General features: G+C 48.3%; 2 protein-coding genes across 2 annotated transcripts in view; both read right to left on the minus strand.

The window, feature by feature from the left end:
• The window catches only part of ANTXR1 (ANTXR cell adhesion molecule 1), a gene marked incomplete at its 3' end in the record, with an annotated part of 58,024 nt that extends 41,481 nt beyond the window's left edge, over positions 1–16,543 (minus strand). The window contains exons 1-8 of the mRNA XM_041478691.1: positions 16,210–16,543; positions 9,030–9,101; positions 8,418–8,489; positions 5,742–5,823; positions 4,919–4,952; positions 4,092–4,171; positions 1,823–1,891; positions 691–771 (exon numbers count right to left, since the gene is read on the minus strand). Coding sequence (XP_041334625.1) covers positions 691–771; positions 1,823–1,891; positions 4,092–4,171; positions 4,919–4,952; positions 5,742–5,823; positions 8,418–8,489; positions 9,030–9,101; positions 16,210–16,361 — 642 coding nt within the window. The remainder of the gene's footprint in view (positions 1–690; positions 772–1,822; positions 1,892–4,091; positions 4,172–4,918; positions 4,953–5,741; positions 5,824–8,417; positions 8,490–9,029; positions 9,102–16,209) is intronic.
• Positions 16,544–18,994: 2,451 nt separating this feature from the next.
• On the minus strand, positions 18,995–25,004 carry GKN1 (gastrokine 1). Its single transcript, XM_041478704.1, is given in 11 exon segments — positions 18,995–19,083; positions 19,488–19,629; positions 19,942–20,052; positions 20,182–20,322; positions 20,463–20,516; positions 22,164–22,313; positions 23,323–23,385; positions 23,387–23,434; positions 23,658–23,798; positions 24,260–24,363; positions 24,917–25,004. Coding segments are annotated over 11 exon segments (1,086 nt in total). The 5' UTR covers positions 24,960–25,004.
• Positions 25,005–26,157: the final 1,153 nt, after the last annotated feature.

A 26,157-nucleotide genomic window follows, 5' to 3' on the forward strand; every position in this document is an offset into this window, starting at 1 on the left:
GGCTGGGAAGCAAACCATTGCTTTGCTGTTGTTGTTGTGCTGCTTTCTGAAATGACAAGCAGCACCTGACTGTCCAAGAGAGCTCAGGCAGTAGATCCAGGCTCAGGCAGTGCCAGGAAAACCAATAAACCAGGATTGGGTTCCATTCCATGTGAGAGCAATGGGAAAACTGAGCCTGTGCTGAGGGAAGGGTTTTGCTGGAATTGCATTGTCCAAATAGTGTGTGACCACAGTAAACACAGAAATCTGAGCCCCCCAGAGAGTGCTCCCTGCCCAGCTCCATGCTGGAGCTCTCATCTGGGTTTTGTCACCCAAAATGAGAACACACAAATCCCCACAGAGGGATTTCCCATCCTTTGGAGCCAGGGGAAGCACCCAAATCAGCCCAGCCTCTGGAGCTCTCACATGCTGCTCCCAATCCCTGCAGGAAATGCCAGCTGATGCCTTCAGTTTTAACTTTTGTATTTTTCAGCTTCTGTGCTGTTTTAGTGAGCAGTGGCACCACAGGAACTGGGAACAGGGAAACCTGGGTACCTCAAAGCAGCATTTTAGCCCAGACCAAGGCAGGTTCCCTTGGACTGAGTGATTCAGTGAATTATTTTCCAGCAGGTTCTGGCAAACACAGGAAAACCAAACCTCAGGGTGACACCAAGAGTGAAACACTGGGGTGAAAATACTGAAAATACTCACAGAGTCTATGATGCCCTGCAGGGCCTCAAAGCCATCGTTGACAGGGAAGACATGATCTCTGCTGTCAGCAATCCGGGCCAGCTGCCACAGGGGGAGGAAAAGGAACAGAAATGCAAAGGGTGAGATCAATTAGGCTGCAGGCAGCTAATTAAGACTTCTCCAGATTAACTCGCTTGCAAATAAAACCCTCAAACGCTCAGCTGCTCTGTCTGGATTGCCACTGTACTGTGGTTTATTAAGCAGCAAAATGTTTGTCTTGTTAGCATGATTGGCTTTATAAAACTCCGTATCAGGGATCAGAAAGGACTTGGGGACAAGACAGAGTGTGGCTTTCACTGTACCCCAGGGGATAATGATCTTTAGGAAAGTTCATCATCAATGTTCACAGCTCATCCCTGCTGGGATTGCAGGCACAGCCATGCCATTCCAGCTCATTTTGTCACCACCTGAATGCCTTCAAGGAGCAGTTGTCTGGGCTCTGCTGCTTCAGGTCTGGTCTCTGTGACGTTTTTATCTCCTCTTGGCTTTTCCTGTGCCTTACTTTGGGTCACGCCAGTCTCTGGGTTTGATCCAAGGGAGGTTGTTCTAAACCCAGTGTGGTTTGACTCCTTTTCTAAAAGCTGAAAAACCTGGGAAAAGTCTTCCAGCCTCTGCCTGCGTGCAGTGGGGCTGTGCAGGTGCTCCACTCATTCAGAAAAATGTCAATTGTTGCCGTGTGAAATAGAATTCATGGACATACTAATATTCAAATGAGGAACTTAGAATTCAGACGAAACCCTGTGCAATATTTCCCACTAAGGAAGCTGATTTTACAGCATGGCTTTCCCCTGAAAGAAAAGCTGCACTGCAGCTGAAGGGTTTTATGGGGAAAAACACCCCCACATCTTCCTGCCTCCAGCTCAGACAATTTGCTGCTCCCCCTGTGCCTTTACCCTGGTTTTTTTTCCCCTCTTTTAGCAGGAGCAGCTGGGGCAGGCAGAGGGGCAGATTGAGACAGAAATGGCCAAACCCAACAGGACCCAGCCACGCCGGGTGCTCCAGACAGGAACAGGGGGAGAGGGAACCCCTGGAGGAGCCTGAGTAGGGGGCTCAGGGGGTTCAGGGAGTGGGGCAGGCTTTGCCAGGCTCTCACCTGGGTCTCGTTGAAGTCCTTCACCCCCACACAGTACACGGTGGCCCCCAGGTCCCGAGAGCGGTTGGCCTGCAGGGGACAGGAGGCACAGCACGGTCACCAACAGCCTGGGAACCCTCAAAAATCACAGGGATTTGGGAAAGCTGCAAAGGGCAGGCCTCAGGGATGGCAGAGCTGCACTTGGAGCTGAGCAGGAGCCGTAAGATTTGCCAGCAGAAAAGTTATATGAGATGGAGAAAGTAAGGACAAATAGAACAACGGTCTGTGCGTTAACTCTTGTCTAGAATAACTCCCTAAGCTGCAGAAAAGTATATCTAGCAAGATATTAGCAAGTTCTAAGCTTAATAATGGAGCTCTGTGCATTGTGTTTGAAGGCTCACAAGCAGGAATTGTATTCAAAATTAATTAAAATTAATTTTAATTAATTAAAATCAAACAAGCATTGTTTTAACCAAAGGTACACGTGCTTATAGCGGTTGGGTAGAACCACTGGCAATGTGCTTCTGCTTTGTGTGATTGGTCCAAAAAACTTTTAAAGCGAGTTGTAACACTGAGTTCTGTGTCTGCTGCCAGGGATGTGAGCTGCTGGCATCTTCCCATTGCCATAACCATGGAATGAGGCTGATGCTGGCAAATAAAACAGCTCCAGAGGTGTTCTCCCATCCCATCTGTGATTTGTACATAAACCCTGGCCAGCGATGAATGGTGCCCTGTGTGAGGCTTCCCCAGAGCTCCTAACCATAAATTCACCCTTTTTCTGTAGAATGAGCAAAGGGGGAGCCTAGCAGAAAAGCACCTGAAAAGTTTTCCTCCTCGATTGTCTAAAACCAGGTTTTATCTCCTGCCAGAGTTGCTGTTGTTTAGTAAAGCAACTCCCAGGTATTTGGGGGATTTTTAAAACTTAATTAGTTCACCTTCCTAGCTCCTCCAGCTTCCCAAGAGACGTCAGACAGGCTGAATCAATTTTCTTTTCCTCGTTTAGGGCACATCCCACATAACAGTGACCTAAAATGCTTTTGTGTGTTATTTCAGACAGGTGTGCCTGGCACCCAGAGGTGAGAGAGGCTCCATTCCACCTGCCCCAAAACTGCATCACTCCAGTGCTCACACAGCACCCTGAGCTGAAGGGAGAGCAGCCACGGGTTTGATTTTCCTGCTGCCTCACTGAAATTGCATTTACTGTTGCTCCAAATGCCTGGGTACGAGTGCAGTAATTTAATTGGATTTCAGCAGAACAAGAACACTTGACCTGACTGAAAACTCCTTCCCAGAAGAGCTGCTAGTGAGTCAGACTGAGTGGGAAGGCTGCAGCACTGCAAGTTCAACAGCAAAGAGCTTTTTGAGCAGAAAAGCATCATCCCAGTTTTACTCTGGGAAGCTCCAGCCCAAACACCTGGAGCAACTCACGGAGCAAGTTCAGGATCTCCTTCCACAGCCCAGAACAAAACAAATATAACACTGCTGACCTTTCAACTTGCTCACTCACCTCTAAAAGCAAACTTGTTTTTCTTGCGGATTTTTTATTTCAGAAGGGAAATAAAAAGAGATGAAGTGTAAGGACAGGAGCTGGAGATTCAGAATGTTTGCTGGTTTTACTCCACAAACCCATTCTTTTTGTTGTTATTGGATTTAATGCTGCACTTTGGACAGACTGAGAGGAAAAATTCTGTCCATAGCAAACCCATGCAGAAATTCCCTCTGCCAAGTTTAGGTCATCCTGGTTTGACTGGCAAGTGCCAGTTGTTCATCTCTGCAGGGAGGATGTCCAAAGCTCTCAGTGCTCACCCCTCTGTTTGACACTTTGCACAGTTCACTAATTTAATAAGATGTTGAGAATGCGTGCTTGAACCTCAGAGATATTTGTGGAAATGTCAGACTTGGTGAGCTGAAGGTTTTTTAATGTGACAGAAGCCACCACCCCCTTTTCTGCAGTCGTGACTTTGTGTGAGAGGGAAAAAAAATGAAAGTGAAAATATTCAGCATTTTCCCAGAGCAATGCAGTAAACACTGAAACTTTTCAGCTGTGAACAATTCCTTCTTCTGTGTTTATTTTTAACTGGAAGTTTTAACCCCTCTGCTTTCCCTGAACAGTCTCAGCTGGGGTGAGTCAGAGGCTGCTGCTGTCAGTGGTTATCCTTTGCATTCCTGTCTGCAGAGCACCAAAGTGGAGATTTCTCACCGGGGAAAAAAGGTTTTCCTCATCCTTTGCGTTCTGCAGCAAGCCCAGACATTGCAGTGTCTCCCTGACTACGAAGTGCAAGTCACTTACCTCCCTCTCAGAGTAGAAAAATAGATCCTCGTGGAGCTCTCCATCTGTCAAGGCAATGATGACACTGGCAGTTCTGTAACCTGAACACACAAACCTCCTTAGTGCCTGCCTTTGCTGTGCTGCTTGAACCACCCCAGGAAACATCCTGCCCACAGGGCACAGCCCTGCTGCTGCTTCAGGCCAGGGAGTGAGACTGCAGCCATCAAAAACCCAGTGCAATTTGCTCCTGGTTTTATTCAGCTCAAGAAATCCAGAGGGGCTTTTTCAGCTTGTGACAAAAAGCTCAGTTGGGATTTACACAAAGATGGTGGGGAAAGGGCCTGAAATCCTCAAGATTCCTGAGCTACATTTCAGGAACATCATTAAACCTTTGCAGCCTTCCCTTCCAAACCAGAAAGTTTTTACATCAATTACAGGGAAGGAAAGGACATTTTTCCAGTTGTCTGCACTTAGTGCTGGTTTTAATAATTGCTGGTTAAAAAAATCTTTTACCTAACAGCTTCTCCATGTATTTTTGTTTCAGAAGGAAGAAGAAATGGCTGCCTGAGCCCTCCAGAAAAAGTAAGGTGCCAATTTTGGTGAGGGTGGGAACCTGCAGCCAGCCTGGCTTCCCCCTTTTGGCCTGAAACACTTTAATTCCAGCTCCTCAAAGCTCCACTTGCTCTTTTTCCCTTTCAGCAATACTTCCCTGACTAACATCACATCCCTGCAAGAAGAGAGGCCACCCCACCCTTCCCACAGCAAAGCTGCATTTTAGATCTGTTAAAGTTTTCAGTCAAAAAGAAAGAGGAAAAAAAAACATTAAATGGGTCAAGAAGGGCTCTCACCGTGAACATTCTCGTAGTAAATCTGTTCACTTGCCTGAAATCAGACCAGAAGATTATCAGCAGTAAATCAACAACAGGATAATTGTGAATATAATAATTGTGAACAACAATTTGTGCAGCAGAAAGGAAGGGACAGCAGCAGTGGGGGTGTCACACCTGCAGCTCTGCTGTCTGGTTCTCAGAGCAGGGCTCTTGCCTGGGACTGCATTCCTGCAAGGTCCCAAAACCAGCCCCAGAGCTGTCTCCCACTCTGAAAACCCTACCCACTTTCATCCCTGAGAAACACCCTAGGCTAATATTCCCAAATATTCCTAAACATCACTGCTAAATATTCCTCAAGCTCCAGATCAATCATTCCAGCTGCAAATAAACCAACAGCTCTGCTCTTTCACCTGAGGCTCTGCTCTGTCATTTCAGTGGTGGGACAGCACTTTCAACAGCCCAAACCCCTCCCAAATCCCACGTGGGACAGAGGTGGGAGGGAGTGCAGGAGCTCAGCTTTAGAGAAACTCCTGAGCTGGTAAAATATATAAAAAACCTGCCCAGAGGAGAAGGCAATAAGGTCTGCAGTTACTTGGCCACCCCAGGTGTGAGCTGTGCCCTCAGCCCAGGTGGGACTGAGAGCTTCCCACCCCTCCTGGACACAGAGCCACTGCCTTCCCCTAAGCAGAAAAAGGCAGAAATAAAGAGAATTAGCAGAGTTTGCAGCTCCAGCACGGAGCCCTTGCAGCAAAGGGACAGGGTCCCACTCACCCACCGGGGAATTTCCACCCATCCCCAGTGCTGGACAGCTCCTGAGGGACAGAGAGCCTGCCCCAGTTACCCTCTCAAATCCTTCGTGCATGTACGTGTCCCCTCCTGGCAGCACCTTCTGCAGCTCCTCCAGGCCCTGGCGGATCTGCTCCCTGCAAGGAAGGCAGGCACTGTCAGGGACACTGAAAGCCACCAGGGTGTCCTGCCTGGCACTGTGACACCCAGCAGAAAGCCACCAGGGTGTCCTGGCACTATTACAGACAGCAGAAAGCCACCAGGGTGTCCTGGCACTGTGACACCCAGCAGAAAGCCACCAGGGTGTCCTGGCACTGTGACACCCAGCAGAAAGCCACCAGTGTGTCCTGGTACTGTGACACCCAGCAGAAAGCCACCAGGGTGTCCTGGCTGTGACACCCAGCAGAAAGCCACCAGGGTGTCCTGGCTGGCACTGTGACACCCAGCAGAAAGCCACCAGGGTGTCCTGGCTGGCACTGTGACACCCAGCAGAAAGCCACCAGGGTGTCCTGGCTGTGACACCCAGCAGAAAGCCACCAGGGTGTCCTGCAGCCAGCAGAGGTGGCTGAGGGACCCGGGGTGCCTGGCACGCAGGGCACAGAGGGGGAGCAGGAGTTACCCCGGTGTTTGCACAGGGTGGGAGCCTCCCCGAGGATGTGGAACACAGAGCTGTGCTCCCAGTGCTCCCAGTGCCTGGGGAAAGCAGCCCAGCAGCACCATCCCCGAGGGCAACATCCACACATTTCATACATTTCTTCCTAAATAAATATTCCCTGCTCAAAGCTCAGCAGCTGACTTGCACCTGGCTCCCTTTCCTCACACGTTTGCTGCCTTGAGCACCCAAACATCATCAGCCAGCTGCAGAAAATGGCACAGAGCGTGCTGGCACCTCCAGTTTGTGTGGAGCTGCATCTCCAGCTCCTGCTCCAGCTGTCTGGGAGCCTGAAGCCTTTCCCAAGGGATTACTGTGACTCAGGGTGTGTGGTTCAGCTCCTTCCAGGAGTGCCAGGCACAGTGGCAGACCAGGGCAGCGATTTGTTGTTGCTCTGAGTGACAGACACCAAACTCTGGAAGCCAAGCAAAGACCAGGAGCCCTCAAAGCAGGATAAAAGCCTGCAGTGTGGGGGGGTACCTGAGCAAACTGCTCGAACCTGTGGGCAGGGCCACACAGGTGTGCCAGGAGTCACTTTTTAACCCCTTCAGAAAGGGCAGTTGGTGTGCTCACACAGCCAGAGCTCACACTCAGAGGCTGGCTGCTGCAGGGCGTTGGCACTGCTCAGTCTGCACAGCAGAGACTCCCTGGGGAGCAAAGGCTGCTTTTACCTGAGTTATCAAACTTCCAAAAACCCATTTTTCCACCTGTGAGAGCCCAGGCTAGTCAGACACTCTCACAAGGTTCCTCCTCTCAGGGCAAACCAAAGCTGGGTGTAAAATGGAGCATTCCCTGTGATCCAAACTATTTCTGAGAGGTTAATACTGACATTTTCAAGTACGCAGCCAAAGTCATTAAAATTTGTCAGTCCAGACCCATTAGAGTTTTGCCAAAAGGAATGCTCAGCACCCTCAAATTCAGCTGAAACACCCCACAGAGACAGGGAAGCTCTCCCAGGTGAGAGAGGCCAGCACAGCCCCAGTAAAACCCAGCTGGCTCTGAGAGCAATCCCACAGCAATCCTGCTCCCAGCCAGCATTTCTGGGACAGCTGGGTAAATATGGAATACATTCCCACACGGGGAACATTTCAGTCTCAGAGCCTGAGCAGAAAGGAGATCCCTGCAGCGGGGTTTGCTCCCAGGGTGGGACAGCAAGAGGCAGGGAACAGGTTTTGCTTTGGCAGCCATGAAATAAATGTGGATTGTTCTTTTCATCCCTGTCACTGCAGAAAGTGGCAGGAGATGCTCAGGCTGCCTGGGTTTAAGGGCATTTTCAAGGCTGCTGTGAGTGTGCACTGCTCTGTAGGAAGGCAGCCAGCTTCCTCCCCATGGCAGCTGCTCTGGTATGTGATTTCAGACATCCAAGATGTAAAACACATGCTGACTTATACACTCCACACATGTGGGATGTATATTTTTGCTCCACGTGGCAATGAAGTTAACAGAGGAAGCGAGAGCGATTTAAGGACCTCATCCAGCTCTCCTTGGAAGTCAGAATAAAATAATAAAATTAAAGAAAAAAAATCCATCCTGTGGATTTTCCTGGGATTAACTTGGGGGTCCGTAAGGGGGTGGCAGGGACACGCTTCACAAACAAGGCAATCTGGTACTGCCAAAAAATCCACCCCAAACTCTCTTTGGCTGTGACACACCTTCAGACCTTCGAGGAAATCACATTCCCCTCTAGCCAGGAGTGTGGGTGTCACCTCTGCCTTCCAAGCCTGCTTTTATGGGAAGGGAGTTTCCCCTATCTGCAGGAGAAACTCCCAGAGGATGCTGCACAGGCACTGAGTCTGCTTCTCTGACAAAATCCTGAATCCCTGGGCAGTGCAGGCTCCCTCAAGGAAACCAGTGTGAGCTGAAACCCTGACTGAAGGACTTTTAGGAGTTGGAATTAAGCAGGGAACTTCTGCCCTGCTCTGCCCTGAGAGGTCTTAGCAGTGAGGATGGGCTCTACCAGTGCAGTTGGGAAGCACAGAGGTGCCACAACACGTTCCCTGTGGGATGGAAATCACTGAGGAGGGTGAAGGAAGCTCCAAGGACACAGAAGCTGCTGTTGACCTTTAAACCTCTCCTTACCTGTCTTCTGTTAACCTCATTAGAATTGTCCCTCTGGTTGAAAAAACAATGAAGGACATCCTCAGCTGAGGGCTGGGGGAGAGAAAAAAGTGAATTAATGAGGTGGTCAGAGCAGAGCTCTGTGTGTGTGACACAATCACACCCTGCCAGCCCAGTTACAGCTCAGCAGGATGAAAATGTGTTTTGCCCAGGGAAACCTTGGGGAACCCTTGTAAAGGATGCAGAGAACACTGCTATCACAGCCTTGGATTGTTAAAGCAGCAAAGGTTAAATGCATCCTGAGACAAGGCAGGGCTCGTGGTGTTTGTCACAACACATTCCGTGCCCTGTCCCCAGGGATTCCTCCTCCAGGGCCTGGAAGCCACGGCCACAGGCTCTCCCTGCAGCCCCAAACTCCTGCAGCTCAGGGACAGGAGGATTCCTGCCCCCCAGCTCTGACCCAGGGAAGGCAGGCAGGAATAAATGGAATTATTTCATCTGCCCCACTGCCCACAGAGCAGGAGGGGGGTCAGTGCAGGGTGGGAGGAAAGCCCCAGAGCCCTTTCTGCACCACATTCCCCACGGGAAGAGCAGGGACTGGGAGGCACTGGGAGCCCCCCGGGCCCTCCTTACCTGATGAACTTGCGGGCCAGGTGCTCCACAAAGTGATAGATCTCGTTCCAGTGGTGCAGGACGCTGCCTGACCTGGGGACACAAGGGTGACAGGGTCACTTCTCTGTCCCACATTGCTTCACTTTGCTCAACACCCACTGCCCCCGCTCTTCCTCCAGGGAGATCAAACTGGAATTGGCATTTCCTACTCGACTTTGAGAAGCAGGAATCATTCCCACTCCATGCAAGGCTTTGAGGCTGCCCTTGGCAGCAGCTTAGGGCAGTTAGGCTGGGCTTTAACAGAGCCTTAACCAAATAAACCCCCTGTGAGTGAGGAGCTGCCTCTCTGCACAATGTTTTAGATTAATTCCACCCACTCACTTCCAAACCATTGCACAGGGCTTTTAGCTCAAGTGTATTCTGAGAATTACATGCAGTTGGAGGAACAGATTATTAAACTCCTCCAGTGTTTCCACTGTGCCAGAGACTATGAGAAGTAAAACACCTTAGTCCACATCTCAGCTGCTCTGGTTAATTCTTTCACACCTCAGTTAAAGACAAAACAAACTAATTTTGCTCCTCAGGAGAATAAACCACGGGGTGCAATGGGGTTGGTTTATTCTTCTTTATGTTGTAAGAACGAGGAAAAAATTAGGTTAATCAGAATCTTTCAGCACAAAATGCCCCTTCTGGCATAAACACTTCTGTGAACGCTGGAATATTAATATTGGGAAAAAAATTTCTTTCCTAGAGTTGGAAAATAAATGTGTCATCACTTATTCAATTCATTGAGTACAATTAGAAATGTTTATAGGGGAAAGAACCATTCCAGCTTCAACAGAAACTTCACTGATCTGCAGCCTGAGGAAGAAAAGGTGAATGTTTGAGATGGTTTTTCACTTCCCAGGAAGGAAAGGTCAAGGAGCTGCTCTGAGCTGGCTCAGCTCTGGGGGTGTCAGTGGAGAGGCAGAGCAGGTCCCAGCCTGGATGCTCAGGGAATAAACCACAAGGTGCAATGCCATGGTTTATTGCTATTTATTATTATTTATTTAATGCCAGTGGAGAGGCAGAGCAGGTCTGCCTCAGGGAATAAAGCACAGGGTGCAATGCCATGGTTTATTGCTATTTATTATGATTTATTTAATGCCAGTGGAGAGGCAGAGCAGGTCCCAGCCTGGCTGCTCAGGGAATAAACCACAGGGTGCAATGCCATGGTTTATTGCTATTTATTATTATTTATTTAATAATAATAACAAATGCTGCACCTGCAGAGGAGCACGCAGAGCTCATCCTGGGGGTCCCAGACATTTCCTGCCCCTTCCCCCACAGCTGCTTTCCATTCTCAGCCATTCCCTCCTGCTCCACAATTCCTGGAGCTCCTTTCCCTGCGTGACCCCCCTCTGTCCATGCAGAGATGACATTTACCTATGGGGCTGTGCAGCATCTCTTTATTGAGCTCTTCAAAAAAAAAACCACACACCAGCCCAAATGAGGACCTTTGCTCAGGTACAAAAAAATCCAGGCTCTGTGCAAAACCTCTGACCCTGTGCCTTGCTGCACAAAGGACTGGAGCCCAAAAGCATCACTTTTGATGAGTTTAAGGTGCCTTCCAGACACCCAGCATCAGCAGCAGGTGCTCTCAGTGCTGAATTCTTCCTTCCTTTCTTTCCTCAGACCAGGACGAGGCACGATGGCTTCCTCCCCACACAAATGTTTATCAAGGAGGAGCAAAGGAACACCAAAGAGCAAAGCTCTTGATAAACCAGTCAAGAGGGAAAATTGGCATCATAAGAGGTGAGGGGTGACACACAGCAGGACTTGCTCTCAGACAGGAAACTCAAACCCTGCTGCGTGCAAACCCCAAATTGAGAGAACAGAGACAGAGCTCAGCCCCAGGTGCAAATTCCCCTTGGATGGATGGGATAACTCAGAGAGCTTGAATTCCACAGGCACTCCAGGCACAAATAATTTCCTAGAACTGGCCTGGAAAAGAAATATTTATTGTCTTTAGGTGATGAGGCATAAAAATCACTTGACTTGATAGCAAGGGTCACATCAGTCTCCAGAAGACACGGAGAGCAAGGCTTGGTTAATCAGAAACCAATTAATCCTTGCTTCAGTGAACCAAATGTCACTTTAGACCATACATTCACCTCCCAAAATGAAGGTTCACTCTTTTGCTGAGCACACATTGTCCTTCCTGCACAGCCATTCCCACCTGGGCCAGACAGCTCAGCCTGCCTGGAGTCCTTTTCTCCCTCTCCTGTCAGGGGCCAGAAATTCCCAGGCCTGCACTTAGGAAAAAACACTCCTTGTAAATAAAATGCATTTTCTGAATCACACTTCTGACTTCTCACGTTCTTCACTCGGCCTAAAATGGACAAAGCCAACACAAACAGCAAAAATGGACAAACCAACATAACCAGGAAAAATGGACAAACCAACATAAACAGGAAAAATGGACAGAACCAACACAAACAGCAAAAATGGACAAAACCAACACAAACAGGAAAAATGGACAGAACCAACACAAACGGCAAAAATGGACAAACCAACATAAACAGGAAAAATGGACAAACCAACACAACCAGCAAAAATGGACAAAACCAACACAACCAGGCTTTCTGCAGCCAGTGCAAAGCTCACAAAAGCAGCACCAGCTCAGTGCCCACCTCCCCGAGCTGTGTCATCCAGCAGCCACACTCTAAAAGACACTTCCTTTGCACAGTGAGGCAGGCCAAGAACTCTGAGTAGCGTGAGTATTTCTAAAGTCCAACTGTAAGATAAGAAAAGCCAATTTTCAAATAGTTCTCTCCTCATATTCCCAGAAGGAACAGGATGATCAGCGAGCCAGGGCTTTGCAGCTGAATGGCTGATGCTTTAAACTTGCAATTTAAGAAAAGACTCATCCTGAGGATGCCAGAATCTCTTCTGGAGAAGGGCCCAATAAATGGAAATTAAACCCAAGTGAACCATTCTCTTTAACAAGAGAGTGAGACATTCAGTGGCCATCTCCAGAGTTTTGTACCCCTAAGGGGAATGCAGGTGTGGAGAGAGACACTGCAGTGGCTCCTGCCCTTCAGCAGGTGCCCTCCTCCTCCTCCTCACTGGGACAAGGTGCTCCAGAACCCAAAGCTGCAGCAGCTCAAGCCTCCCCAGCCTTGGTCCTCCTTGCACTTTTTAGACTCCACTTTTCCATTTCTGCTGTTGCACCTCTCGGAGGAGCTGTGGGTTTATCCAGGTCACCATCCAGAAGGGTCACAGAATGAAGCCCACACTCCTACACCAGACCTCACGTGGGTGAAGTGCTCTGCAGCTGGCAGGAGGACATGAAGACACTTGGTTCAGAGGCTGGTGTTGATCCAAAAATCTCCTTCAGCTTTCCTGGGTTTGGACTAACTCCCAGAGGTCTCGTGGCTCTCAGAGATGCCATTTACCTGAGAAGCTGTGCAGCATCTCTTTATTGAGCTCTTCAGAAATAACACAAACGAGCCCCAAAGCATCCTCTGCCTTCCCAGATCCTGCAGGAGCAGTTCTGAGAGGCCTCCAGAGCACAGAGGCTCTGAGAGGTGATGCAATCCTTGGAGGAAACGCTGTTATCTCGTGCCACACTCCACACCAGACAGCTCACTGCCAAACCCTGCAGGTCACAGACCCACAGGGGCTCAGGTCAGAGCAGGACAAGCCTCCAAGCCCAGCCTCAGTCCAAGAACATTCCTCTCCTCCTGGCTGGCAGGGGGTATGCAAAAAAAAACCCAACTAATAAACAAGTAGCCATGACTTCATTTCTATTAATCAGCAGATAAAGTGCAGAGTGCTGCAGGCACACACGGTCCTGGCTGGAAGGGAGCTCCTGCCCATTCCTTTCACCAGGAATGCTCATCCCAGAGGCATCACTGGGTAAAAAACACATCCACAGGTCCTGACTGGCAGGGATTTCACACATGAGCTCAGCTCTCTGCAGTTGCCCGCCCTTGGCAGAATTGGGAGTTAATTACGTTCCTTCAGGCAGAAAGGCACAAAAATGCACAAATTTCTCCACCCTGCCTTGCTGGCATCCCTCAGCCCTCATGCTAACAGAGAAAAATCATCCCTCCACATCCTTGCAAGCTCCTGCCACCCTAACCAGATGCACACCTTGCTCTGGGTGCAGGCCTGATGCTGGGAAAATCCCAAATATTCCAGCTGTGCTGGGAGAGGGGAGGTTTGGGCACCCTGTCAGCTTGGGGTGGTCACAGTCAGCAGTAATCAATCACACTGAGAATATTTTTACAAAAAATGGACAATTTGTCAGCAAGGGCAAACGTTTGGGCTTTTTAGCAACATCTCACTGCTTTCCTCATTGTTCTGTACCTGAATTTGCACCCTGTGTTAATTCCTTGGCACCAACTCCTCCAGCGTGTGGAGCCTGAGCCCACAAATCCCCTCAGCACCACAGAACACAAAAGGAGAGACCACCCTGGACCAGCCAGTAAGCCAGGCCTAAATTCCACAGCACTGGGCTTGTCTTGGTGTGACCTTCACCCTGAGGAGCTCAGCAAAGAGGTGAGCACAGCAAAGAGGACACAACCCTAAACAGCAAACAGCTCCTCTAAAGGGCAAGCAGCACCTCCAAACAGCAAATTAAAGCTACTCCAAATAACTTAAAAGTACTCCAAATAACATAAAGCGACTCCAAAAACATAAAGCTTGAGTCTAAATTGAGCAAAATAGACACAGTTTGGGATTTTGCCATCAAAGGACAAGAGGCATGGTCTCTGGAAGGGTCCTCACCCAGGGCAGGGGGTGGAACCAGATGAGCTTTAGAGACCTCGCAGCTCAAACCATGCTGTGATTCCATCAAAGGGTTAAAGGAAATGTGATAACCAGCTCCACCACAGTAAATCTCTCACCAGTGGTTAAACAACCAGGTCCAGGGGTGCATTTTACTCAGGAACAGCTGAAAAGCCACAGTGCTCCTCCAAGGAAATTCTTACATCAGATCCTGTTCATTTCTGCACCAGAAATATCCCAGGAACAGGAATTCTGCAGCTGTCAGAGCAGGCTTTTGTTGGATACCTTGATACCTACACTGGGGCCAGCCTGCCTGCTTTAAAGCTTGTGTTTGCACCCAAATCCATCATCCTGTGAGGGAGGCTCAGAACTCATGGGTTTTATTGGGGGAGCAGCACAGAATTTGAATTAAGGACCTGCTGGAGTTGCATTAGCTCAGAGGTGTAACAGCACATCCACGAGATGGGAGAAATCCTTCAGTCCTGCTTCAGCTTCCAGGGAAATGCAGCTGACAAAAGCAGCACAAATCATGCTCTGGGCTTGTTTGGGTTCAGGCTTTTTCCTTTTGTAGCAATAGAGTTATTCCAATGAATAACTGAAAATGAATGAGCCAGGTAGATCTTTCCACTGAATAAAATAAATAAATCTTCCCCCTGGAGCATCAGGACCACTGGCACGCTGAAGCAGCCAGTGTCTCAGTGCTGGGTTTTACCCAGTATTTTGTAATAAAGGGTTATGTAATTCCAAGTCATTTACACTGATGGAATGTGGGAGCTACTGCAAAACACTCCAGAGGATCAGTCAGAAACTTTGTCTGCGAGTGCTTTTGGCAACTTGCAAATACTTTCCTGTCTCTGAAATTTATGGTTGTTCATGTCAGTGCCATGGCTCTGGCAGGCATCACCTCCACTATTTCCAAGCCTTTGGTTCAAAAGAACTGCTCTTGATCAAGAAAACCAGGACAACCATTTCAGCTAGTATTTTTTAAAGTTTTTGTTTTTCTTTTTTAATTGTTGTATTGCTTTGGTATGTAGCTTTCCAAAGCTCAGCACAAAATGATTCCACATTGCTCCATCCACATCTGCAAAAAGCAGCACTCCTACAGTGCCAAGGAGGTGACAGTGCCACAATTAGTGATGAAAAAGTGAGGCAGGAAGTTATCTTCAGCAACAACAGCTAAACACTCAAAATATGCATTTGATTAACTGAAGAAACAAAGAAAGTGTGACTCAGCTAGGGAAAAGAAAGCTCTTTAAATGAGGCTCTCGAGCTGCTCTCCATCCCAGCAGCTGAGTTCAGCCCCCTCCCAGGGGAGTAGCCCCTCTCTGGGCTGGTTTGTACCTGGAGCTGCTCAGGGGGCACAGGGGCAGGGACCCAGCTCGGGGCCACGAGCAGAGCTCCCTGCTCCTCTCAGCCCTGGAGTTGGTGCCTGCAGGAACAATTCTGCACATCCCAGCCCTGGAATTGGTGCTTGCAGGAACAATCCTGCACATCCCAGCCCTGGAATTGGTGCTTGCAGGAACAATTCTGCACATCCCAGCCCTGGAATTGGTGCTTGCAGGAACAATTCTGCACATCCCAGCCCTGGAATTGGTCTGTGTAGGAACAATCCTGCACTCCCTGCACATCCCAGCCCTGGAATTGGTGCTTGCAGGAACAATTCTGCACATCCCAGCTCTGGAATTGGTGCTTGCAGGAACAATTCTGCACATCCCAGCCCTGGAATTGGTGCCTGCAGGAACAATTCTGCACATCCCAACCCCTGGAATTGGTGCTTGCAGGAGCAATTCTGCACATCCCAGGTCTGGAATTGGTCTCTGCAGGAACAATCCTGCACATCCCAAGCCCTGGAATTAGTGCCTGCAGGAATAATTCTGCACTCCCTGCACATCCCAGCCCTGGAATTGGTGCTTGCAGGAACAATCCTGCACATCCCAGGTCTGGAATTGGTCTCTGCAGGAACAATCCTGCACATCCCAAGCCCTGGAATTAGTGCCTGCAGGAATAATTCTGCACTCCCTGCACATCCCAGCCCTGGAGTTGGTCTCTGCAGGAACAATCCTGCACCCCCAGCTCTCGGGGGAGCCCCAGGCTCCCCGGCTCGGGGGGAAGGCAGAGGGGTCCCGGGTGCTGCCCTGCTCCCAGGCACTGCCTGAAGAAACTCGAGAGCCCACTCGAGCTCAGCACACACAAAGCTCCCACCCTGGGACAGTCTGTAACGATGTGATCACAGAAGAACAAAGGGATTTAGGCACGGGACCTACTAAAGAGTTATCACAACAACAACAGAGCAAGAGTCGGGAGCTGCAGAGGTCCCCTGGGGACACAGTGACTCCTACAAAACCCAAATCCAAAGGAAACCTCCTCGGTACCAGCCCGTGCCCAGGGAAAGAGCTCAGTGGGAAAGAACAAAGCAGGACTGACTCACTTGTCCAGGATGAAATACAAATCGAATCCTCCGTAGCAGGCAGGGCCACCGTTCTCCCTCTTCCCGCCGTGCCCATCACAGGTGAGGGTAAAAACTGCGAGGAAGGCACACTGGAAGCCAAATCTCAAGATGCTTTGCTTTGCAATGGCCATTATATCCAGAGAGGAGGAGAAAAAGAAATCTCTTCTTCCGAGGCTCCTTTATTTCGCAGGTTTCTCCACAAAAGCCATTCAATAGCCTTTAAAAGGTAGAGATGTATATTGTATTCCTTAAAACTCCACTCGCAACAGTTGTCCACAGGAATTGCAAGACTTTTCCCCCTTGTTTCCCTCGCACTTCTGTTTCTTGGTTTCAGATTTCAAGATGCACAATACTGTATTTCACTTTTTTTTTTTTTTTCTTTTTTTTTTTTTAAAGGGACTTGACCCTCAGTCTCCCTCGCAGCTCTGGGAAAGCAGCACCATTGTTTGCCAGGAGCAGCAGCAGCCTCCTCACAAATCTCGCTTTGTCACGGACTTCAGAAAATACAGGGAGGGTTTGTGGCTTCCCCCCCCCCCCTCCTTTAATTATTATTGTCGTTATTAAAGATGGCAAGCTCTGCTTTTCCTTAGCAAGAGAAGCTCAGAGAATGCCATCTCGTGGCCGCAACTGCAGCACGTTCACAGCTGCGCCGGGACTGAGCGCTCCCAGCACGGAATCCCAGCCTAGGCTGAGTTAGGACGGACCTAAAGCCCAGCCCATCCCACCCCTGCCCTGGCAGGGACACCTCCGGCTGTCCCAGGCTGCTCCAAACCCTGTCCAGCCTGGCCTTGGGCACTGCCAGGGATCCAAGGGAGCCACAGCTGCTCTGGGAATTCCATCCCACCCTCACAGGGAGGAATTCCTTCGCAACACCTGAGTTTAAAGACCTTTAGACTCTTGGGGCAGCTTCACAGGAGTGCAAAGCCATGCCAGGTTTCCTGCCTGGCATTTTCTCACTCCTGAGGAGTGCTCAGCAGTGCCTGGGCTTATCAAAGCCTGCCCCAAATCACCACCCTCACCAAACTCAGTTCAACCTCTGAAGCCTAAACTCTCCCTTTCCAAGGGAACTGAGAGGGGAATGTAAATCCATCTACACTCACCTCCCCTGTCTCCTTCCACAAACAGCACCACAGGCTCCAAAAGCAGACAGGAGAGCTCACAAGGAGCACCATTCCCCTCTGAGGGAGCCCCTGTACCAGTAAAAGCTGAATTGGAGGTGCCAGGGGCTCCCAAATTTCCCTCCCAGACCCTCAGGCCACACCAACAACCCCAAATCCCCTAAGTGCCAACCCCTGGTGAGTGGAGCAGCTTCAGTGGGGGTTTCAGGAGATGCAATGCCCTGCACTGCTCAAAGCATTACATTTGTCTTTAAAACATCCCTGAGCAAAGCTGGAGGAGGAGATCAGATTCTCTGTGTAGCTGTGGGGTCAGGGTGACACAAGGCCCAGGATTCCTTGGGGAAAAGCCAAGGAATGAAGCATCAGGTGGAGCTGTGAGTGCTCTGAGGTGGAGGGAGCTGCTGGCCAAGGGGAACACTGAGCTTCATCCTGAAATTCTGAATTCCTTCAGGACTAATCCTCGAGCGTGTATTTTTGTGTATTTATGATCTGGTAAGAGCAGCACCAACACTCCCGTGGGACACAGGAGGGGGGTTGGAATTTGTCTGCCCTTTCCCCCCACCCCCCAAAAAATGCCAGAAACAAAACCATGATGAAGATTGCAGGTTGTGTGTGAGAGACCTTGGGAAGGCTGAGTGTGTTCTAGTCAATAATGAGGTGTTTTAATTGCACACAGCTGTGCAAAGTCAAGCTCCAGCTGGTGCCTTTGGGTTTGGGAGCACCTTTGGGTGACTCTGGGGGTGTTTCCCTTTGGCTCCCAGGGGTCTGACGTGGCTGATGGGTAATGGCTTTTGTCAAATCTAAAAATCCCACTCCCTGTTTTCCAGGGGACCTCAGGAAGCTGTTACAGCACCGTGTGGAAACTCCCCACACTCCCAGCGTTATTCCCACAATGAAATTATCTCTGCACAGGAATTCCTGCCCGCTGCAGACACCTTGGAGTCCCTGCTGTGTCTCCAGGGCTGTCACTCAGCACAGCAGAGCTGGAAGTGGCAGCACTGCACTCTCCTGGGGCTGTGGCATTGCAGGCTCCTCTGGGTGGGATCGAGTGCCTTTTCCATCTCAGTTGTGCAACTCGAGGCTGACACTCAGTGGCCAAGAGGATTTCTTTCTTCCCTGGACTGCTGTAATTTTTCAAAGATTTGAGCAACAAGAATCCCAGCCTTGCTTTATGTTAGGGACAGAACTACTCTGTAAATCCCACAAAGGAGACTTCCCCTCCTCTAAAAAAAGAGAAATTCATTGTTTTTCACTTCTTTCTATCTGCCTTTTGTGCCCCCTAGATTTTTAATGTGAAGCATCTTTCCCCAGGCAGGGAGGGAAGGTTCTGCCTTGTTTGTGCCTTGCCCAGCTCTCTGGCTGTGCTGGGATGAAAAGAGCAGTGAAAGGGCTCAAATGGGGCAAAGTATTTTCGTGGAGGTGTTCTTAGATGAAAAAGTGTAGAGTAATGACAAACAGGCTGGAGTTATTCCATGATGAAGGAATTTAATTGAAAGCTCTGCTCACCAACTGATCTGTTCCAGTACTCAATCCTCAGGAAGGAACCTCTTGAAAGAAGAATGCCAGGGAATAACTCCAGCAGGGTTGGATTTGGGCAGCAGCTACGAGGCTGCTGCTGGAGCATCCCACGAGGCTCAGGAAAGGATTTACACAAAGTTATCATTGTGGCAGTAGGTGAGGGCCAGATATTGAAGGACATCGAGCTTGAGGCACGATCCGAGATTGGATTGGGGTTCTTCAAAAACAAGGAAAGAAAAACAATTACCACCAGACAGACTAAGATGCTGTTAAGTGCTCTGGGTTAAGTCAGCAGTCAGCTCTGAGCTGAAGGACAGAGGTGCTTAGAAACACCATGTTTATTGAGTGGGTATTTCAGGGGAGCTCAGTGTGGCCAAAACGCTCTGAGCCCAAAATTAAGCCCCATTAAGTTGTAAGGGTTTGGTGTGGGTCATTTATGGGGGCTGTGACCCCACCCTGTTCCAGTCCTGATCTGCAAATATGTCAAATTCTTTGTGCAGCTGCTGCAGCCCTGGCTTTCTGTGGGTTTTGAGGTGGAAGAGCAGCAATTGTGCATTGTTCATTCCCCCAGGAAACAAATGCCAGCTCACTCAGAGACAGAATTCCTTTGTTTGCACTCACCGTGAACTTCATAACCCACATAAGTTGAGAGCCCTCTGCACATGGAGAAGATGTCTGGTCCATATGATTCGAGGTCACGAATGGTTCTCCTGATGAGGGTGAATGTGATCTCCTTTGCAGGGGGTCTTGGACGGTTCTGGTTCTAAACATCAAACACCAGCATTCAGCAAGATCAGTGCCCTGCTCTGTTTAACTCCTAGTTCTAGTTGTCATAAACATTTTAAGAATAATCTAACTGAGCTACAACATTGGCCAATGGAAGCATCTGAACAAGGGTATTTCAATTTTCAAAAGCTGAAAGTTACATTGTTGTAAAATGTCGTTGAAATTGATAAAAATATCGAATTAATGGTGTGAAACCTGGTCTTTAAAGTACCTGTTGGTTTTGAAAATAGCAAGGTCTCACTTTGCATTAAGTACAACTTTCCAAGTAGCTGCTCCTTCTCAATCTTACCCTGATGTCTGCAGCCAGCTGGGGAAGTGCATCAAAGCTGGGCATCTCTGTTCTGTTCATTATGGAAACGTAGCAAGCTCTCTCTGGCAGCACTTTGGTTGCCATAAAGCCCTGTAAAATGAAGTTATTGACCACATGGAATTTAATCATTAACACTGGAATTTCATAAATATTTTTAAAAGTAAAAAACAGTTTTTACTGGATGTATGAGCCGCTCTCTGAACAAGAGACTGCACTCACTGTGTCATAGTTCCAGATGGTTTTCCAGTACTCATGGTTGGTCTTTTGCTCAATACTTGCCACCAGCCATTTCCTATTGAGGGTCATAATTTGGTAGCCTCCACTAATGGAGATTTTCTTGCTTACTTCAGTCTGTTGATGCTAGAAAAACAAATGAAAGAACACTTAGGCTTTCAAGTGATTTTCTCCCCAAGGCTTTAGAAAAATGAAAGATTCAAGGAGATCTCTGAAGCAGGGAACACAGAAAGAGCAGCATTGTGGAATTGTTCATTTGTACTCACATAATCAGCAAGGGCTGGAGTCAGAAGGCAGAATAAATGATGTGAGCCTCCCACCTTTTATTTGTTTTCAGAATTAGGTGTGGAAGGGCTGAATGCTGCAATAAAATTATTTTGTCGTTTGTTTCCCTGCTGCATGTCCCTGATAATTATTTCCTGGTGTAGCCACTTGATAAATGTGGGGATTGTACTTTTGGAAATTTTGATCTGCTGGAGTCTGATGATTATGAGGTGGGAATCTGTTGGTAGGCAAAAAAAAAAAAAAAAACGGTTTTATTGCCTCCTTCAGCAATGTCACATGTATGATGTTTCTCCTGCTCAAGCATAACCCCAGTGCCAGAGTGGTGTGAACTTTCATTGTGGTGCTCCTTGGAGCTTTTCTTGATGTTCTAATTTTTGGGATGGATTAAAGGAGGTAAGGATTTAGCTTTGTGGATTCCCAGCAGTGTTTCTCTCAATAAGGCATTGGCTGCTGTAGCCATGTTTTGGGGATTATTTCTCTTGGAGATCAGATTAAAGGGGAGATGGTTTGTGGCCTCAAAGGGGAGGCTGGGAAGGCCACAAGAGCCATCAGGGTTCTTGTGTCAGGCTTCACATTCAGGCTTTACCCCAGCTGGGAACTCTGAGAGGGAAACGTGGGAGTGACACTGCTTATATCAGGAATATTGGTTCCCTGACCCAGGCAGGGAACAAGGGATAATCACTCACCCCTGACAGCCTTGGAACATTAGCTACCTGTGCCACAGCCTGAGTGGAACAGGACCATTGTTAAAAACTCAGGACAGGCCAGGGTGGAAATCTCCTGGGAATTAAGGACAATCATCTCACCCTGACTCCACAAACAGCAGTGCTAGGTGGGGTCTTTGGGCTGCCCTGGACTGCAGTGGGCTCCTCAAGCTTCTCCTGTGGAGTGGGATGTCTCCTGGAGCTTGCAAAGCCTCAGGTTTGCAGTCAAAATTTGATTCCCTGAAGACTGGGCTGGCATTCCCCTCTCCTCGGGACTCAACCCTCACCCACAGAGAAATGCAAAGGCATTTGACCCCTTTCAGTGAACTCCAGGGGAATTTTTAACAGGTCCTTCTGCACACATAGATAGAGATGCAAACAGCTCCGGACCTGTGTGTGTGCATGAGGAGTGATTAGGGTATGAATGCTGCTATCTTCAATCTATATCTCAGTCTTTGTTGTAATTGTGGTAAACACTCTTGAATCACCTTGTAAATGAGTCAGTGTTTAAATGCTCTTAAACCCTTTGCACCCTCACCCTTTGCAGCCCTGGACCCTGTGTGTGCCATTCTGCAGTGGGATCCAGCTGAAGAGGATTTAAAGTATGCAGGAGAATTATTTGTTGTGATGATAAATTCATTTGTGTTAACTGTTGTGGACAATTTTTATCATGGAGACATTCCCTTGAATGTTGAATTGGTCCAAACTTTTATTTTAAAGGATTTTGATGAGGAGGATCTGAGTTCACATGGGGTCTCTCATGCCTCATGGTTCTCCTAAGCTCTAACTTTATGTGACTAACTTTATGTGACTTGCTGAGACTGTTGATTTGCCTCTGGGTGCTGAAGGAGAGAATATTGTCCTGTGGATGTGTCACGAGAGTGTGTGGCCCCTGGAACAGAGCCCTTCTCTCTTTCATGGTTCAGCATGTGGAGTTCCATCCCTGCCAAAAGGGAGATTTCTCCCCTGCAGTCCCACCCCTTTGGCATTGTGAACTTCAGTAGCCATGTAGGTGGTGAGTCCACTGCACATAGCCGTGATGTCTCTTCCGTAGGAGTTGAGGTTGCTGACCAATCCATTGGTGACAAAGGTGATCTTCTTGGTAGGTCTTCCAAGGCCAACCTGGTTCTAAAGAACAAATACCAGCATTCAGCAAGCTCAGTGCCAGCAGCTGGTTCCTGCTAGGGCTGTTCCTAGCTCAGGAAGGATGACTCAGGGCTGGGTGTTGGAGTCCCAACTGCCTTTAGGGACACCTTTCAGTCCCTGGGAGACTGTGGGACCAGTGGCAAGCCTTGAAGGCAGCTCCAAGGGCAGATGGTTTTGAGGGAGCCAAGGTGCAGGAGCCTGAGGGGAAGCGGCAGCACAAGGGAAGTGCTGAAGAGGAGAAGAGGAGTGCGGCCGCTCTGTGGAGCCAGAGCTCCTTCCAAGGCATGTGCTCAGTCACTGCCCTCGCCCCTCAGGGGCACCCGGGCTGTTGGCTGGCAGAAGTCTCCTCCTGATTCCCTTCTGCCCTACAGGTTTTCCTGCTATTGAAAATGTGGTTTTTTTACCAACTCAGTTGTAAGATTTCAAGGGAAGCTTGCGTTTAGCAAAGGTGAATATGCTGAATGCTAAGGTCATTTGTATAATGTCTGTGCTAATGTGGATGGCTGAACTAAAGAAACATGGTATATCTTCAAAAAGTTTGAAAGCTTACCAAAATATTTTTTCTACCAAATTGGAATATTTTTTCTTCCTCAATTAGATCTTCTGAAGAAAAAGCATTTTTCTAGACGTTGAGAATGAGACTTGCTGAAGCATACTTAGGAAATAATCTAAAGTCTTGGTTACTTAGGTAATATAAATAGTCAATTGAAATAATGATTTAAATAATTGTAAAAATAATCTAACTATTTGGGACTTGGACTCAAAATGAACCTGCACTAAAGGCATCCAAAAGTGCATACTGTAATTTCTGAAAGCCTTCAAATGATGTACCTGAAAAATATCACTGAAAATATCCATGAAAATAGCAATTAAACTGGCTTTTAATTTACCAGTTGGTTAAGAGGATTTTGAAAACAGCAGTGTTTCAGGCACAAAAAGCAATTTCAAATACAGTACAATATCACAAGCAACTGCTGACTTTGAATCTTACCTTGTTCTCTGAAGCATATCTGATGAGAGCATCAAAGGTGGGCATCTCATTTCTGTTCATGGTGGGAAATGTAGCACGTTCTCTCTTGCACCACTTTGGTTGCAATGATGTCCTGTAAAAAAAAAAAAACTTATTGAGCACTTGCAGTTTGGTTTTCCACCCAAAATGATGGGATAGATTCTGACTAACAAGATTAACAAATGCTGAGAGGTTCTACCCCTATTCTTGGAGTCTGGATGTTGAGAATACAGAAACATTCCCTGTCCCTGGGCCAGCTGTACCAAGGGCCAGTCTGCCAGTAAAGCTTTAGAAGGAGCCCCCTCCCTGCCACTCACCATGTTGTAGTTCCAGATGGTTTTCCAGGAGAACTGCTCGCTCCTCTGCTCGATAATCACCTCACGTGTCTGACTGCTGAGGGTCATGTTTTGGTAAACACAGGCACCAGAGAAATGGCAGTTGTTACCTGTCTGCTGGGACTGAAAAGCCAAGAGAAAGCAGATATTTAGCATTTGAAGAAAGACAGTGATGTCCCCAAATTTTCTGAAAAATCCCTGCTGCAATGGAAGAAGTGCTGGCTGCTGGGGAGTGCTGGCACTGCCCTCAGTCTTTTCCAAAGGACCCAGAATCAAGGCTGTGGTGTTGGGCAAAGGTTGTAAGAATTCTTTCTATTAATTCAGTGAATCCTTGCTGCATCTGACAGCTGCCATCTGGTGCCTTTAGAGGCTGATGCATGCTAGAGCACTGGCCAGAGTAAATGCATGTTCAAGATCCTGAACAGAAACCTCTGCTGACCCATTGCTCTGCTTCATCATCTGCACCCTCAGGCAGGAACCTCTCAAGAGAGGAGATGTCAGGCAAGAAGGACATCAGCACTGGCTTTGAGCAGCTTTGAACCCCCAAACTGGTTCAAGAAAGGTAAGAGCTAAGGTTTTCTCACCTGTCCATTACCATGGAAATTACCAGTGCAGTACTTCAGATCCACAACTCCCAGGACATCGAGGGTAATGCATGATCCCAGATTCAACTGGGGTCCTTGGGAAGCTGGAAAAGAAAAGAAAATTCACCATGAGCTGATGCCTAAGACCTTGGCTGACCTTCTAGCGAAGGGTGGTGGTGTTGCTCAGAGCACACCAGGTATGAATAGTTGCTGCTCTGGGAATGTTTGAGCTGTGCAAGGGACAGATTCTCTTGGAGTCCCCAGTGAGCACCAGCTCTTTGGCTCAGCCTGGAATGCTCACAAAGACCTGCTCTTGAACACCCTTGGGATTTTCCTGTGCAGAAATTGTGGCTCTGTTGCACATTGTCCTGAGAGTCCCAATGGCTGAGTATGGCATGGTGAGGCTGCTGTCAGTTCATGGGCCCAAACTCATTAAGCTTTACTGGAAAGGAACTGTAAGGTTTCGTTTTGATAATTTATGAGGCCTGTGACAACATCCTGTTCCAGTCCTGATCTGCAAAGATGTTGAACCATTTGTGCAACTGCTGAAACCCTTGGCTTCTGTGTGACTTGAGGTGGAAATGTAGCAATAGGTAATTCATCAGGAGAGAAAAAGGCCAGATCACTTAGAAACAGAATTCCTTTGCTTGCACTCACCGTGAACTTCATAAGCCTTGTAGGTGGTGAGTCCACTGCACATGGAGAAGACATCTGACCCATAAGACCGGAGGTTGTTCACCAATGAACTGGCAACAAAAATTATCTTCTTGGTCGGACTTCCAAAACCAATCTGATTCTAAACAAGAAATTACAGCAGTTAGCAAGATAATTGTCAGGAGCTGGTTCCTGCTAGGCACATTCCCTAGGGGAAAGGCTGTGGAATAGGGAGATGCTCTCCAAAAGTTTTTAGCACTTACACTTCAATCTTTCAGGCCTTGGGATTGTAAAGACCTTTTCTGTAAACCAGAACGAGTGCAGAAAGTTCCTACTTGAAATTCTGCACTCCACATGGCCAGAATGAAGAAACAATCACCTGGGCCAGCTGTACGAGCAGCCAGACTCCTTGGATTTTTTTCAAGCAGTCCCATCCCTGCCACTCACCGTGTTGTAGTTCCAGATGGTTTTCCAGGACCCGCTGAAGCTCCTTTGCTCAATGATTGCCACACGCCATTGCCTGTTGATGGTCACAATTTGGGACTGGCCACCAATGATGACTTGTGTGTTGTTGAAGATGCCGCCTTGCGTGTTGTTGAAGATGCCACCAGGAATCTGCTGAGACTAAAAAGCCAAGGGAAAGAAGACATGTCTTCTTCGAAGAAAGAGACAGTGATGTCACCAAAGCTACAGAAAAGTCCCTGCCACAATGGAAGAAGCGCTGCCTGCTGCGGAGTGCTGCCATGGCCCTCATTCTTTTCCAAAGGACCCGGAATCAAGGCTGTGGATTTGCGCAGAGACCGTAAGAATTCTTTCTTTGAATTCAGTGAATCCATGCTGCATCTGACAGCTGCTATCTGGTGCATTCAGAAATTGATCAGTGCAAGAGGGCTGGCCACAATTAATCCATGTTCAACATCCTGGATAGAAATCTCTGCTCACCCATGGCTCTGTTTCAGCATCTGCACCCTCAAGAAGGAACCTCTCAAAAGGGAAGATGCCAGGCATGAAGGGCTCAGGGTTGGCTCTGGGCAGCAGCTCGGAAACCCTCCCCCCATATTTGCTTCCAGAAAGGGAAGGGTAAGGTTTTCTCACTTGTCCATTGCCATTGCCAGTGCAGTACTTCAGATCCACAACTCCCAGGACATCGAGGGTAATGCAGGATCCCAGATTGACTTGGACTCCTTGGGAAGCAAGAAAGGAAGAAACAAAACCTTATGAGCTGATGCCTAAGACCTTGGCTG

This window comes from Pyrgilauda ruficollis, unplaced genomic scaffold, assembly GCF_017590135.1.
Source record: "Pyrgilauda ruficollis isolate IOZ18807 unplaced genomic scaffold, ASM1759013v1 scaffold113, whole genome shotgun sequence".
NCBI lineage: Eukaryota > Metazoa > Chordata > Aves > Passeriformes > Passeridae > Pyrgilauda > Pyrgilauda ruficollis.